At 41.3% G+C, this 16208-nt stretch overlaps 1 protein-coding gene across 2 annotated transcripts in view; it reads left to right on the plus strand.

Annotated features, from left to right (window-relative positions):
- The window catches only part of LOC310777095 (beta-galactosidase-1-like protein 2), a gene marked incomplete at its 5' end in the record, with an annotated part of 41056 nt that overhangs the window by 13066 nt on the left and 11782 nt on the right, over positions 1–16208 (plus strand). For both annotated transcript variants that reach the window (XM_083637361.1, XM_083637360.1), the window contains 5 exons: positions 12314–12422; positions 12529–12621; positions 12723–12804; positions 13011–13075; positions 16104–16188. In XM_083637361.1, coding sequence (XP_083493487.1) covers positions 12314–12422; positions 12529–12621; positions 12723–12804; positions 13011–13075; positions 16104–16188 — 434 coding nt within the window. The remainder of the gene's footprint in view (positions 1–12313; positions 12423–12528; positions 12622–12722; positions 12805–13010; positions 13076–16103; positions 16189–16208) is intronic.

Raw genomic sequence — 16208 nt, forward strand, 5'->3', positions numbered from 1 at the left:
TCTCGCGAGAGAAAGCAGCTTGTTTGCAAGGTCTTGTTCCTGCAGCTCTGGTTTCAGCCACTAGTCCTTAGCAGTGTTGGGATTCCGCTGCTTTTTGTAGGAACTAGTAATCTAATTACTTTTCAAATTTAATAACTCAATTTCAATGACTGAAATTTAAATAGGCTAGTTACTAGTTACTAGTTACTTTAGGATGTGAGAATAGCGGACAACTTCAGACTGAGAGGATTATCCGGTTTATGATCATGTGACCTAGTCCGAGGAGAAACACCACCTCCCTGCAAATTTGATCGACCATTGTACCTGCATGGGATACTTAAGTCTTGTTCCACACTGTGCCACACAGCAACAGTGTTTATTGTTTATTGTTTATTGTTTATTTAGATCCCCATTAGCTGCCATACATGGAAGCAGCTATTCTTCCTGGGGTCCACAACATAAAAGTAAAAAAAAAATGACATACATTTGATGGATACGATTATTCAAATACAGTTTGTACAACTTAAATCATGAAAAAAATGAGGTAATGCTATGTAAGCTTTCTTAAAATATAACCACAACCCAACTATGGTTGCTTTTGATGAAAACAGTTTACAGATAAACATAAAAAAAAATATATATATATACGAACACCGACACCAAATTCAGATTCACATGAACCAATGTTCAATCAATAGACTCTTTTTAAGATGTTTTTTGAACAGACTGGGTGTGTCTCATACTATCAGACAGCTTGTTCCATAATGCAGTGGCTCTATACAGTACATAACAGATTTTTGAGTAGATATTAAATTTGTGGAAGGCAATACAAGTAATCTCCTAGACCAGTGATTCCCAACCTGTGGTCCGCGGCCCCCTGGTGGGCCGCGAAGGTATTGCAAGTGGGCCGCCAAATCATTTCCAAAAAAGTATGATTTTTGAAAAAAAAAAAAAAAAAAAATTTTTTTTTCAATTTTTTTTTGAAAGATTTTGAAAAATCATACTTGAAAAAGTATGATTTTTGTTTCTTTGATGTTATTGCTTTTGCTTGAATTGAAGTTTCATCTTTACATCATCTTTATATTGGGTTTGTGTTTATTTGTAACCCTATCGATTTAATGGGCTTTCTTCTGATATTTGGATTTTGTTTGGATCTGATAATGGATGTCAAATTGTTATGAGAATGCATTTTTCCATTGTTGAAGGATACCGTTATTTATTAATCATGTGTTAATTAGCCTGTTACAGACAGCCCCTTGCTTGTCATTTCTGACATCTGTGTGGTGCTGATGGACAGCTCCTTGAATGATTGGTGTGTGTGTGTGTGTGTGTGTGTGTGTGTGTGTGTGTGTGTGTGTGTGTGTGTGTGCGTGCGTGTGTGTGTGTATGTGTGTGTGTGTGTGTGTGGACAGCTCCTTGAAAACTGTAATACTGAAGGTGTTGCAACATGTTACAGGTGCTGTGTTAGTGACTGTGGAGCTTCCAACATGTTTCTCCTGTATTCAGTTCAGTCCTTTATGTTCAATTTTCAATAAAAAAGTGCTCTGAGAACGCATTATATGGCCTTTGTATTTATGGGCTCGGAGGTGGGCCGCGAACATTTTTGAGACATAAAAGTGGGCCCTGAGTTGGAAAAGGTTGGGAACCACTGTCCTAGACACTTGTCTTGTTGAATAATCATGAATATCTTCAATATGACAGATCCTAGAGTATAAAGATGTAGGCTTGGCCTGTATACAAATTTTATGAAAAAAGGAGAGAAGATTATAAGAAAGCCTATCCCCAACCTTTAACCACTGAAGCTTGCTATGCATAACATTAACATTAGCTTTGTAAGGGCATTTCAGAACAAGGCGAGCAGCTCTGTTTTGAACATTTTGTAACTTATGAATGTCTTCCTTAGTTGCACTAGACCATACCATCGAACAGTAGTCTAAGTGAGATAGCACCAATGCTTGAATTACCTGTGCTCTAGAGGGATCATTCAATAAGTAGGCACATCTCTTGATAACAGATACAGCTCTCCCCATTTTTGCTACTACATTGTCGACATGAGCAGACCAGGACAGCTTTTCATCAAGGGTTAGACCTAGTAATTTCACATAGGAGACTTGTTCCAGCGCTACCTTCTTCATCTCAAGGGATAATTTAAACGCTTTACTTAATGTATGGCTAGAACCAAAAACTATACATTTTGTTTTAGCTACATTAAGTACTAATTTATTGTGTTCCACCCATTTAGATACAAGAGCAAGTTTGCTTTGCAAAACACTGTTTAGTTCTTCAATGTTATTAGAGGCTGTGTAAAGGGTGGAATCATCAGCATACATAGTCATTTAAGCTTTTTTCAGTGCTAATGGAAGATCATTGGTAAATATAGAATACAGTAATGGACCTAAGCAACTCCCTTGTGGGACCCCACATTCTAATTTACTAGTGGTGGAAAAACTACCATTGAAATAGACATTCTGTTTTCTGTGTTAGATAACTTTCAAACCAATGAATTGCGTTTTCACAGAAACCATACGCACATAGTTTTTTCAATAGAAGTCCATGATCAATTACGTCAAACGCAGTGCTGAAATCAAGGAGAACTGCACCTACAATTTTTTTGTCATCAATATGACTACGCCATGCATCTGTCATCTGCGATAGTGCCATACCTGTTGAGTGGCCTTTTTTATATGCATGCTGATGGATGGAATCTAGACCATGCAAGGAAAAGTACTGTAACATTTGATCAAACACTATCCTTTCCAGTATTTTACTAAGTATGGGAAGGATGCTAATTGGCCTACTGTTAGACCCACTAAAAGCATTCATACCATTTTTTATTAAAGGAATAATTTTGGCCGCTTTCCATGATTCAGGGAAGACACCTTGCCTAAGGCTGCAGTTGAAAATGTGCCAAACCGGTGCTGCAATATGCTCCGCCATTATTCTAATGAGCTTCCCATCAAGATTATCAAGACCAAATTGTGTGTTGTTTTTCGCCAGCCTCAATAGTTTTTTGACTTCTTCTAAGGAGACTGGTTTCAGCTCAAATATACATGTCTTATCTTTCATAATATTTTCTTTGATCAAATTGACAGACATATCATCTCTCAAGTTATTAATTTTGCTCCTTAGATTAGTCACCTTTTGAATAAAGAAATCATTGAAGTAATTGGCAATTTCTAAAGGTTTTGTGATAAAATCACCACCAGCTTCAATAAATGAAGGGGTGTTACCTTTTGATCTTCCTAGTATATTATTAAAAATATTCCATATTTTCTTTCCATTATTCCTATACTCAGACATTTTGTTTTGGAAATAATTTTTCTATAATTGATCCAGTCAGTTGGATCTTTGACTAGCTATCTTTGACTATCTTTTGTAGCTTTCAACTTTAAATTGTCTCTTTGAGTCATAGTCTTTCTTAATTCATCATCAATCCAAGGAGCGGAATAACCTCGTACTGTAAACTTTCTTAGTGGGGCATGTATATTTATCACTTCAAGAAGATTATCTATGAACACGGTCAATGCAGCATCCGTATCCTCAATTGCACGCAGTTGTTCCCAATTGATTTCTTTTATGCAATTGATAAAGGCCTCCTCATTAAAAGACTTATACATTCTCTGATATAGGACTTTGGTACCTGATTTAGATACTTTGGTTTTTCTTACGATCGCAACCATATTATGGTCACTGAATCCTACTGGAAATGAAACAGCCTTGGAGCACAGCTCATGAACGTTGGGATCTAAACATGTAGATGAAGTCCCAGATATAGTACTTGATACCCTAGTGGACGATTTCACCATCTGTGTCAGATTAGATTAGATACATTCATCAAGTCTATTATTCTTTTTTTCAAATAATGTTTTTTGGATAACCAGTCAATGTTCAAATCACCAAGGAAAAATATCTCTTTATCTTCATCAACAACTCTCTGGAGCATATCACATATATCTTCAAGATATTGGACCTTAGAGCTAGGTGGTCTATAACAGCATCCAACTAGCAGTGGTTTAACATTAGGCAAGTGGACTTGTAGCCATATTGATTCAAGAGATGAATTCCCCAGATCATTTCTAGCTTTAACTGGTATATGACTTCGAATGTAAATGGCCACACCACCTCCACTTCTGTTTCTGTCTAATCTATAAATACTGTAATCATGGATATCAACTTCCAAGTTATTAATAGACGTGTCCAGATGAGTTTCAGAGATAGCCATAATGTGTATATTGTTACTATGAAGCAATATGGAAAGATCAACAATTTTCTCCTTTAAACTGCAAATATTCAAGTGACCAATATTGAGTCCCTTTCCTGGAAGGTTTAATGACATGAGGATATAGAGAGTTATTTGCTACATGTGTTATTGGACAGACAGATTGGATGCAGCGGTTCAGTTCTCAAATTGGTCATTGGTACATGTCCAGGTCGCTGAGCTCCCGGATGAGCAGTACCTTCTCCTCTTCAGGTGTCTGGCCATTGAGCTTAATGAAGACCTTACAGTTGTTGGTCCACGTAGATTGGATTTTGCTCTGCTTACGTAGCTATCGTGCTTTTGCAGCAATATCAGCATTCTTCTTTGACAGGTGGTCATTCATGTAAACATTACTACCTTTAAGCTTTCTCCCCTGTTTAAGCAGGGTTACCTTGTTTTTTCCTGTTTGCAAAGCGAATGATGATTGCTGGTTTCAGCTTCTTATCCTTGCGTGGCAGCAGATGACATGCTTCAATGTCACTGCTGTTGATGGTCATGTCCTTGCTCTCAAAGAAATCCACTACCTGGTTCTCCAGTGAAGATTGTTCAGCCTCGCGATTCCCCGCGCCAGCTTCCTCCGTGGTGGTTACACTCCGCATAGGATCTGTGAGTGGTATCCAGTCCACTCACAATCAGGTCGTTCATGTGGGTGTATTGTTCAAGATCAGCAACACGGCTTTCAAGAAAAGCAATCTTGGCATCTCTTTTACGGGCCTGCTCTTTCAATGCACACACCTCCCCCACCAGCTTCAACAAGGTTTTCTGCTGTTCAACGATGGAGTCCATCTTATCAGACATAAAGTCTACAGATTTCCTCAACTCTTCAACATCATCTTTCACTTCGCTGATAGTCACATTGTTTTTAGGCCCTTTAGGCAGCATTTTGACTAACCTGGCTAGAGGTACCAGGTGGTGGATGGCTACATGGGCCTGGTGGCTGGAGGTAGCAGGTGATGGTAGGCAACCTGAAGGTAGCAGGTGGTGGTAGGCTACCTGGGCCTGGTGGCTGGAGGTAGCAGGTGATGGTAGGCTACCTGGGCCTGGTGGCTGGAGGTAGCTGGTGGATGGATGGCTGCCTGGGCCTGGTAGCTGGAGGTAGCTGGTCTGCTGGGGGTAGGCTACTGCTGAAGCCCAGCCTTGGTGGTAATTGGCCTGGTAGAAGCTTGGTACAGCTAGCTAGCTATCAGCTAGCAGCTATAGAGCCTGGATTCTGTTTGTTTCCTCCACAAAGTCCAGTTTACTTGCAAAACAACCACTTGCAGTCAAAAGTTTTACTCTTAAGTAGTGAAGACACGGGGCGCTAGAGAGCCACGAACCAAGATGGCAGCTTAACTTGGAAGCTCTGCACAGCTTCGCGCTAAATTGCTTTAAAACCCAAAACAACACGACCAAGTGACCTGGAATGGCAAAAAAACAAGATAAAACGATCAACGACTACGATATATTCACCCGAAATCGAGCCTCACAGGCATTAAAACACGATAACACTTCACCAACAGAGCCAGGCGAGGAAGCTAACATGGCAGACCTAGCAGCAGTGCTAACGGAGCTAAAGTCACTTAGCTCAGAGTTTGGCGGCTTTGGACACAAACTGGATAATATCGATAAACGTATGGGTGAGATGGCCGGCTTTATTGCCGTTTTGGAAACCAACATGTTAGAGGTGAAACGTGAGGTCGCTGACAATACCAAACGGGTGGGAGAGGCTGAAACTCGGATAATGATAGCGGAAGAGCACTTGGATAAGGCCCAGGCGGAACTTTCCAGCGCTCTGAAACGCATCGCCTATTTGGAAACCAAAGCCGAAGACTTGGAGAACCGGGGTCGAAGGAAAAATCTGCGGTTATTTGGTCTCCGAGAGGGAGCGGAGGGAAATCGACCACTGCTGGGGTATGTACAGGATATGCTACCGCGCTGGCTGGAACGGGGCACTGCCGACGAGCCATTCATCCTAGAGAGAGTTCACCGAACTCTAGCTCCGCCGAAACCGAACCAGCACAGAGCGGTTCTCATTCGATTCCTGAAGTTTCAAGACCGGGAGCTTGTTTTCCGCTCCACTAAACAGCGTGACATCACACATGAGGGAAACAAGCTCTCCTTTGCCCAGGACCTCTCGGCTGAGACTATGCGACAATGACGTGAGTTTGACACGGCCAGAAGAGTGTTTATCGAAAAAAGGAACTTTCCGCGGATTCCAGATCAATCCATGCAAGATGAGGGTTCTCCACAACGGGAAGCTACGCGTGTTTTCTACACCGAGAGAGGGGGAGGATTTCCACCGTGGAGCCAGGTCACCACCACCAGAGAGAGGGGGAGGCGGGCCATCGGCGGAGAGAGGAGGGGGCGAGCCACCACCACTAGGGGGAAGATGAGCTTCGTCAAATGAATGCCAACTGATAGTGTTTGCTGCAGGTTGTGTACGTCCACTTTGATGAGTCCCACGAGACATATTATTTTTCTACTTTTATATATACATTGATCTTCCTCTCTCGATCTCCATTGACTTTATTTTTCATTAGAACTGCCATAATAACAGCCTACTTTATTCTTGAAGAGACAGGCTAATGGAGAGAGATTGACAACAGCTTATGCTGCAATTTCTTCTTTTTTTTTTTTTTTTTCTCTCTCTCAAGCTAACTACACGGACTGTCTACATGGGCCTGAAGGAACATTATAAACATATAGAATATTTTATTTTTGAAAGAAAATGGTATAATAGCTTGAAATTGTTGTTATCACGATTATATTATGTATGTATATATATATATATGTTTATTTTATTATTATTATTTTTCTATTACTGAAATGGGACTGCGTGTTCTTGAATGAACATTTATAATGGGCGATACATTCCTGTAGCTTAATTTTTTCTCCCTTTCTCTTTTTCTTATATTTACGGGTTGAACATAGGCTTTAAATATAGTAAGTGCGTGGTTGACAGGGTCAACACCATTGGTTGCCTGTTGAGTCGGGCTCGAACAGTTTTGCTGCTCCCCTTTAGAGTGGATCAGCACAAGCCCTTTTTTTCTTGAGTAAGGGTGGGGGGGAGGGGACTTAAGTGTTCAATGTGTATATGTGTAACTATGTGTATTTTTATTTTTGTTTATGTACGTCATGCACTCAATGTAGTAGTAACAACTTTTACTATTTTTTTCTACAGAATTGATATGTACTATAGTATATGGAACAACCAAACATCCAAAATATAAAGGTCACAAGTTGGAATGTTAGGGGACTAGGGAAATTAACCAAATTGAAACGGGTTATGAACAGAATTAAACAGCTTAAGTCAAAGGTAGTTTTTCTTCAAGAAACCCATCTGACAATCTCGGATATTAGACGGGTACAAAATAGATGGTCTGGTCAAGTGATATATGCATCAAGGTATGTTATCACCCAAGGTAACATTCTCTCTCTCACACTTAATTTAGTCAGTGTATACGGCCCGAATGAAGACAACCCTACATTTTTTGAAGATCTTTTCCTTACTTTATCCACTTTACGAGGCTCTTATATTATAGGAGGAGACTTTAATTGCACTTTAAATCCAACCATGGATCGTTCTACAGGCTGTGACACGTCTAAGGCAAAAACTAGGAATTCACTAAAACAATATATTGTGGATATAAATTTGGTTGAAGTGTGGAGAGAACAGAACCCTAACAAAATAGAGTACTCTTGTTACTCAGGTTTAAGTAAATCCCGCTCTCGTATCGATTATTTTCTTGTATCTAGGGAACTTCTGTCCAAGATCAAAGGTTGCTGGTATAATAGCATAGTAATAAGCAACCACGCTGCCATCTCATTAAATATTTATATAGAAAAGTTTATTCACAGTCCCCCTACATGGCGATTTCAAGTGAGATGGCTACAAAACACAGAGTTTGTTACATTTATGAAAACTAAAATAGATATCTATTTTGAATTGAATACTGATCAAACTAGTGCCAGTATAAGATGGGAAGCATTCAAAGCATATATTAGAGGAGAAATAATCAGTTACACGAGCTCCAAGGCCAAACAACAAAAAATAGAGATGGAAAATTTGGAAAAAGAAATCAAATTGCTTGAGGTAGATACAAACAGAAGAGATGACCCAACAAAAGAAAGGGACCTACTTCTTCTGAGAGCCAAATATAATAAGTTATCTGCAGATAAAGCTGCAAAAACTTTAATATGGCTGAAACAATCTTTTTACGATCAAGGAGAGAAAGCTGGGAAACTTTTGGCATGGAGAATTAAAAAAATGCAATCTGATAGAGCAATTAACGGTATAATGACTTCTTCTGGAAGTCTAACAGTAGACCCATTGGAAATTAATAATCGTTTTAGAGAATTTTATGAACATTTATATAGCTCAGAATACTCCCAAACTTCAGCAGAACGTGACGCATTTCTTGATCAGTTTCAATTCCAAATGTTGACAGAAGATGCAAAAAATGAGTTGGATGGTGGTTTAACAATCGAAGAAATATCACAGTCTATTCAAAATACTAACAGTGGTAAGGCGCCCGGGCCTGACGGCCTACCAATTGAATTTTATAAGGCATTTAAAGAAAAATTACTAGTCCCACTCTTAAATATGTACAATGAATCCTATAAAAACGGAACTCTTCCACCTTCTTTAAGACAGGCAATGATAACACTGTTGCTGAAACCAGGCAAACCGCCTACAGAGTGTTCATCATTTAGGCCAATAAGCCTGCTTGGATCAGACACAAAAATACTCTGTAAAGCCCTAGCTAGGAGGTTATATCGTTATATTCCACATCTGATTCATGATGATCAAAATGGTTTTGTGCAAAAACGCCAAGGATTCCATAATATTAGAAGAGTTCTTAACATTATTCATGAAAAAGCTGATGCTAAGGATACAGCTGTACTATCACTGGATGCTCGCCAGGCTTTTGATCGTATAGAATGGCCATATTTATTTAATGTCTTACCTAGATTCGGATTTGGAAACAACTTCCTTAAATGGATTCAGATCTTATATACAAATCCAATAGCCAACATCCTCACAAATAATATAGTTTCTGAACCAGTTGTTTTGGAGCGGTCTACCCACCAGGGATGTCCTTTTTCACCGATACTGTTAATTTTAGCAATAGAACCCTTGGCTATGGCTATAAGAGCGCAGACAAGCCTGTCGGGCATCCGGTTGGGTGAACGGGAACACAGAATATCTTTATATGCTGATGATGTGATTCTTTTCTTGACAAAGTTATCTACCAGTGTCCCAACCTTAATGCAACAAATTGAATTATTTGGGCGCTTCTCTGGTTATGAAATTAACAACTCAAAATCATCGATACTATTTTTGAATAAAGAAGAAAGATTGAACCCAGTCATACAAACTCAATTTATTAATGCAAAGGAAGGATTTACCTATCTTGGTGTCAGAATTACCCCTGAAATTAAAACAATCGTCCCAACAAACTATGACCCACTGGTGAGCAAAGTGAAAGAAACATTGGATAGATGGATGACAATGCCCATATCAATGATTGGCCGTATTAACATGATTAAAGCAGCTACGAGCAACTTTTTCGATTGTTATTAAACAGTATAAATTTAATATCAATGCATCACATCTTACCTCTAATAGTCGATGAGACCAAAGCCGTGTGTGTCAGAGATTGCTCCCTTGGATGATTATTAAGTCTGTGTCTGTCTAAACTCGCGTCAACAGGGGGCTCTCTCTCTCTCTCTCCTTACCGCCGGCCCGGCTACGCGGAAGTGAAACCCGGAAGTGAAACGCAGCTGCCTGCCTCGCCGTTTGCGCTGCCTAGCAACGCAGCATAAACAATGTGAACGCCATGCAGACTCTCGCGAACATCTCTCGTTATATTCTAACAGGTTTTTTGGAAGTTATTTTGTGGTTATGGCCGAAGTGGCTGCTGCAAACCGTTTCATTTCACTTCCTGATCTTCCCTGGCCACAGACAGACTACACTGGCCGATTCACTCGGGGTTCAAGCGAGACTACTCTGCGTTGGTCTCGTCGACTATTAGAGGTAAGATGTGATGCACTGATATTAAATTTATACTGTTTAATAACAATCGAAAAAGTTGCTCGTAGCTGCTTTAAGATGAATATATTACCCAAATTTTTATATTTATTTCAATCGCTCCCTCTCCCACTTCCAAAATCTTTTTTTACCGAGCTTAATAGTATCCTTAGTAAATTCATTTGGAATAACAAGAAATCGAGATTAAGACTTGGACTACTGTACCTGCCTTATGAAAGGGGTGGACTTCGACTTCCGAATTTTAAGTTGTATTACTGGTCGGCTCAGTTACGTTCTGCAATGTTTTATTTTTCAAAAGAGGCTTCTCCAGCCTGGACGGATATTGAGCAGACATCTGTACCAAACCTTCCATTAAAGCTGTACTTATACTCGGCAGACCCAAAACAATTGAAAAAATCAACAGAGAACCCTTTCCTCAAGAATACCATTGACATCTGGTTCAAAGCACATCAACATATTGGGGATACTCCTCCCATTTCTCGCCTCTCCCCCATATGGGGTAACACGCTCTTCAGGGCAGGGAGGGCAGATGGTGCTTTCAGAATCTGGGCAGACAGAGGTGTGCAGAATATAGGAGACCTTTATGTGAAGGGTAAACTTCTTACATTTGAACAGTTATGCCAGAAATATCATATTCCTCAAAAACATTTCTACAAATACCTGCAGCTGAGACACTTCATACTAACAAAACATAAAGATATAATGTCTGAACCATTATTGTCTCATATCGAAAATCTCACACTTCTGCCCCCAGAGGGAAGGAAGCATGTTTCTTTCTTCTACACAGATCTGATGTCATATGATAAGGAATCCACTATCAACAGGTTAGAGGCATGGAGAGTAGATGTTCAAGGGGACATAGATGAAGCTGATTGGGAGGAGGCATGTGAAAAAGCCCAAAAACAATCCATTAATACAAGAATGAGGCTAATACAATATAAGTGGCTGATGAGAACTTATATCACCCCTGTTACACTGAATCGTTGGTCCCCTAATATTCCTGATACCTGTAGTAAATGCTTTGTTGGAAAGGGTACTCTATTTCATTGTGTATGGGACTGTCCGAACTCCGAAGCTACAAAAATACTGGGAGAGTGTTGTTCAGACGATAACAGAAATTGTTGAAGTTGAGGTCCCACGTCAAGCAAAATTATGTGTTTTAGGTATTTTTCCAGTTAATTTTATTGGTAACTCAAAGTAGAGGACTTTGATAGATTTTGGACTCCTGCAGACCAGGAGGATGATAGCTCTGTCCTGGAAAAAAATGGAAATACCATCAATACAAGTTTGGAAGAGGGAGATGGCAGCCTGTATGGCGCTAGAACGCCTGACTTATATCAGTAGAGGAAGGGCAGAAGATTTTGAGAGGGTATGGGACCCTCTGATATCATTTCTAGCTCGTTGATGTGCAGTTTTTTGTTTTTTATTTTTTATTTTATTTTTTTGTCTTTGTTTCGTTTTGTGCTATTTATCATTGTTTTGCTTAGTTTATTTTTGTCTTCTTAATATAATTATGTAATATGTGAATTTGATTACTATTGTCTGTATTTATGTGTAATATATGTGGGGAGAAAAATGTGAAACTGAATAAAAAATATTGTGAAAAAAAAAAAAAAAGTAGTGAAGACACCCACCAGCAACTGGAGAAACTTGTAGTAGAAAATAAATACAAAGGATTAGCAGATTCCTGGAGCCCGGACCTGGTGTTACTTGGCCAGGTAGAAGCCTGATGGCTACTGGAGCCTGGGTTCAGTTTGTTTGGTTCCACCAGATTCAGTCTGTATCCTTGTACTCAATCCACTTTCCGTCAAGTTTCAGTCTTAGGTAGTTTGCACTTAGGTAGTGTGCATTAATAAGATCATCGAAGCAGATGTTTAAAAGTAACGCGGAAGTTACTTTCCCGAGTAACTAATTACTTTTATTATGCAGTAATTTGTAAAGTCATTCAATTTTGTTTTGAGAGAAGTCACTAATAATAACGAACTAATTTTCAGGAACTTGCCCAACATTGGTCCTTAGTGTCTTTTTTCTCTGTCTCTTTGCAGTTGGCTCCTGCGTGACGAGAACATGAGGCTGAGGACAACCTACCCAGGCTTCACTCAGGCCGTCGATGCCTTTTTTGACAAACTTATTCCGAAAGTCGTGCCGCTGCAGGTCACCCATTCTCCACACAAGCTGGAAAAAACCAGTGTGCAGCAGCACCACAGCTCATTTGCATCATGTCATATCTGTAATGCCGTATCATCTGTTGTTATTTCAGTTCAAGAAAGGAGGACCTATAATTGCAGTGCAGTTGGAAAACGAGGATGGATCCTTTGCAAAGGATGAAAGTTACATGCTTTTCATCAAGGAGGTATGTCAAAATCCAGCCACACACATCTAGAGAGAGAGAGAGAGAGAGAGAGAGAGAGACACCGACCATATTGATGATGTGTTGCTGTGTTATGTTGAAAGGCCTTGCAGTCCAGAGGGATCAATGAGCTCTTGCTTACCTCAGACAGCCACAACGGATTAAAGTCAGGGGGCGTGAGTGGAGGTACAGTATATAATTAACACACATTCACGCACACACGCACGTACCCACACACACGCCCACAGACCTAGTGCACACACACTAACACACACACGCACGCACGCACGCACGCACACACACACACACACACACACACACACACACACACACACACACACACACACAGACACACATACACACAACTCACCTTGTGATCTCCTCTCCTGTAGCCATCCAAGCGCTGAAGCTTCAGAAGATAAACCAGAGGGACATGCAGGATCTGAATGCCATCCAGGTGTGTCTTAAGTAGGGATGCACGATATCGGATTTTATTTTATTTTTTCCCGATATCTGATATGCTGATATCTTCCAACTCTTTGGGCCGATTGCCGATACCGAAATATACACACATTTTCCCCCTACCTAATTCCAGAGAACATCAAGGGCCCTATCTTGGTACAGGCGCTATCCGCTTTTTGCGCTTGCGCACCTGTTTGCGCGTGCCTTAACTCGTGCCTTATACTAGTATCGTCCCTGCAGGGACGATAGCAGTCCGGCTCGCGCAAGTGTCCAGGTGTTATGCCGAGTTTTGCACCCCCACCGCCAAACGCATCCCCACCTCACGGGAGGATATTGTAATGATTTATACAGAAACGTAACTGTTTAAAAATGATAAAAATTGGTTGGGTAGACGTGACCTCCCTGTTTTTAAGTTAAAACAGCCCCAAAATATGGTGGGGATGCAATACTCGGCGGGGGTGCGTAACTCGGCACAACAACGGGTAGGGCAGGCGCCAACTGGAGGCGTGCCAAGTCATTTGTGCACGGTGCAAACGGGATTTGGGCGGTGTTAACGACCAGAATTATTCACAGGTGTGGCCTGGCAATGCCTGGGCGTTACATCAATCAAACCAATCAGATTCCCATCTCGCAGTCCCTGTAATACAGTTTGCGTGAGGCATATATGCTGTAATTCTCCCCATGTGTAATTTGGATAGGCCTATCTCCATTGACTGTATATATTATCCCTATCTCAGAACAACACAATCACATCATATCTGTTAAAAACATCTGTGATTTGATGCATTTCGGGTTCTTTTGTTGACTGGAATAGAAACGTGTTTGCAGCGGGGAGGAGACAAAAGAAAAGATGGGAGGATTTAGAGTGGACTCAATTAAAACTCAGTGAAACAGTGAACTGCCAAGGACGGAGATAGATCGAGAGAGCTTGTTGACAGATCGTTTGTGCCTCCGTGTTATGGGATGGGTGAAGGTGTCCAAGTTTTCACAAATCATTTCCTCAATCATTGTCTCAATGAATAATCTGCTGGTTACCCAATTTTAGCAGCAGAATTTGATGTCCTGACGTCAGTGGCGTGGCACGTCCCTGCGTAATGACATATCCAAAAGGAATTCCTCTGCGCTGCGCAGTGCGGAGATTATGGTGCGCTCAAGCACAGTGGGATATTTTTGCGCGAGGTGCTTTTGAAAGCTCTTATCAAAGTAATCCTATCGTACATGCTGACGATAGGATGCCATCCGTGTCCCCTCCCCGCATTTAGCATGGACACGCCTGGTTTGGCATGTGGCACGCCTACCCCATGCATGTCCAGTACAATTATAACAGGCATAGAGGTAATAGCGCGGCAGGGAAAATACAAATGTGCTTGTGCACGCCCCTAATTTGCATTGCGTGCAGTGTTAAACGAGCGCAAAACAAGCGCAAACGCTAAATTACCGCTTTTGCGACGATAGGGCCCCAAGTCTCTCCTGTAATGGAATTAACACATTATTATTCCTATTCTTATTGTGATAGCCCACATATGCAGATGCAGACAGATGCTTTTCAAAAACTGGGCAAAATAAGACAACTACTTAAATTTAGTTGATGTAAAACATGGCATATTTTTTTTATTTATGTAACTTTCTTTCAAACAAACTGTAAGATTCATCCTACTTAAACAGGCCTGGATGATATCATGTCATATTGGGCCTATGCTGATATTAAATTGTTAAGCCCTGTCATCCCTGGTGTTAAGCCTTTACTGTGCCGATGCCGATGTCATCTTCCATCCCTGGTGTTAAGCCTGATCTAACCTCTTTCTCTCTAGCCCTTTTCCCACATGCGCTTTGTACCGCAAAATGACCGTTTCACCAGTTTTGAGCCAGTCAGAAGAGCGGTATGCCGCGATAGTCAGACAGGTGAGAAAGGGGTCCAGTCATTTTCCGCTATCAGTGCACACAGTAGACAGTCCAACACCAAATACACAGCTGATTGTTCGATATTCCCCTGGTGTTGCGTACCACCAAAGGACTATTGCCAGTCGCAAACGCGCTTCCAGTGGTTTTCGCCACCGGGTGATCTTGCGTGTTAGGGCGGGTCGGACCAGACTCAGCACATAGTCGAACGTACACCGGGACATGCGAAAATGACGCTTCCATTCCACGTCGTCAAAATTGTTCAGAGCATCTTCCCAAAATAAATTCCCTCCTGGTCTCTCTCGCTTCCAGGCGGCTCTAGTCTCACGCAGCAGCGCAGAGGTACATAACACTGTCATGATCTGTCCCCGGTTTAGTCTATCTTCATATTCTGCACGATGTTGAGCGGAGAAGACTACGAACATGAATCTGTTTCTGTTCGCACGTATATCCCTTTCCATTTTCGCCTTAATTTGTCTGCGTCACTGTCTACGTTTGAGGAAAAAGCGCGTCAGCAATATTATCAAAAGAGTGGACGCCGGCTCCATGTTTGTTTGTTGTTTTTTTCTGACTGGCCTCAGTGGCCTGCAGCACAGACCCCAGGCCACTCTCCCCCGCCCCCCGCCCCACCCCACCCCCCAACATACCGGCTATTTGACTTAAGATTCCCACATGCGAATGCTGAGGTGTGAAGGGAAATTCAGGGAAATGTCCGATATTGACTTACAGGTAATTTTCCGGTACACATGTGGGAAAAGGGCTTCTGTTAAAAAAAACTAACCTTAACTTGTACCACTGTTCCCTCAGAAGTTGTAGTTATCATAGACTGTGTTACATAGTGGATTGCTCTATTGCTGACAAAAATGTGTTATTGTAAGTCGCTTTGGATAAAAGCGTCTGCCAAATGACGTAATGTAAGCCTTTACTGTGCAGATGCCGATGTCATCTTCCATCCCTGGTGTTAAGCCTTTACTGTGCCGATGTCATCATCCATCCCTGGTGTTAAGCCTTTACTGTGCCGAGGTCATCATCCATCCCTAGTGTTAAGCCTTTTACTGCATTTTCACAGAGGAAGTGACACAAACAGTGACAGCATGAACTGATGTTCTTTGTCTGCATGTCAGCCGAACAGCCCCACCATGGTGATGGACTATTGGACTGGCTGGTATGATGTGTGGGGGGACCTCCACCATGTGCTCCCCCCAGAGGGTAAGGAGGACTTTCCTGTT

This window comes from Poromitra crassiceps (genome assembly GCF_964638095.1).
Source record: "Poromitra crassiceps genome assembly, chromosome: 1".
Classification (NCBI taxonomy): Eukaryota; Metazoa; Chordata; class Actinopteri; order Beryciformes; family Melamphaidae; genus Poromitra; species Poromitra crassiceps.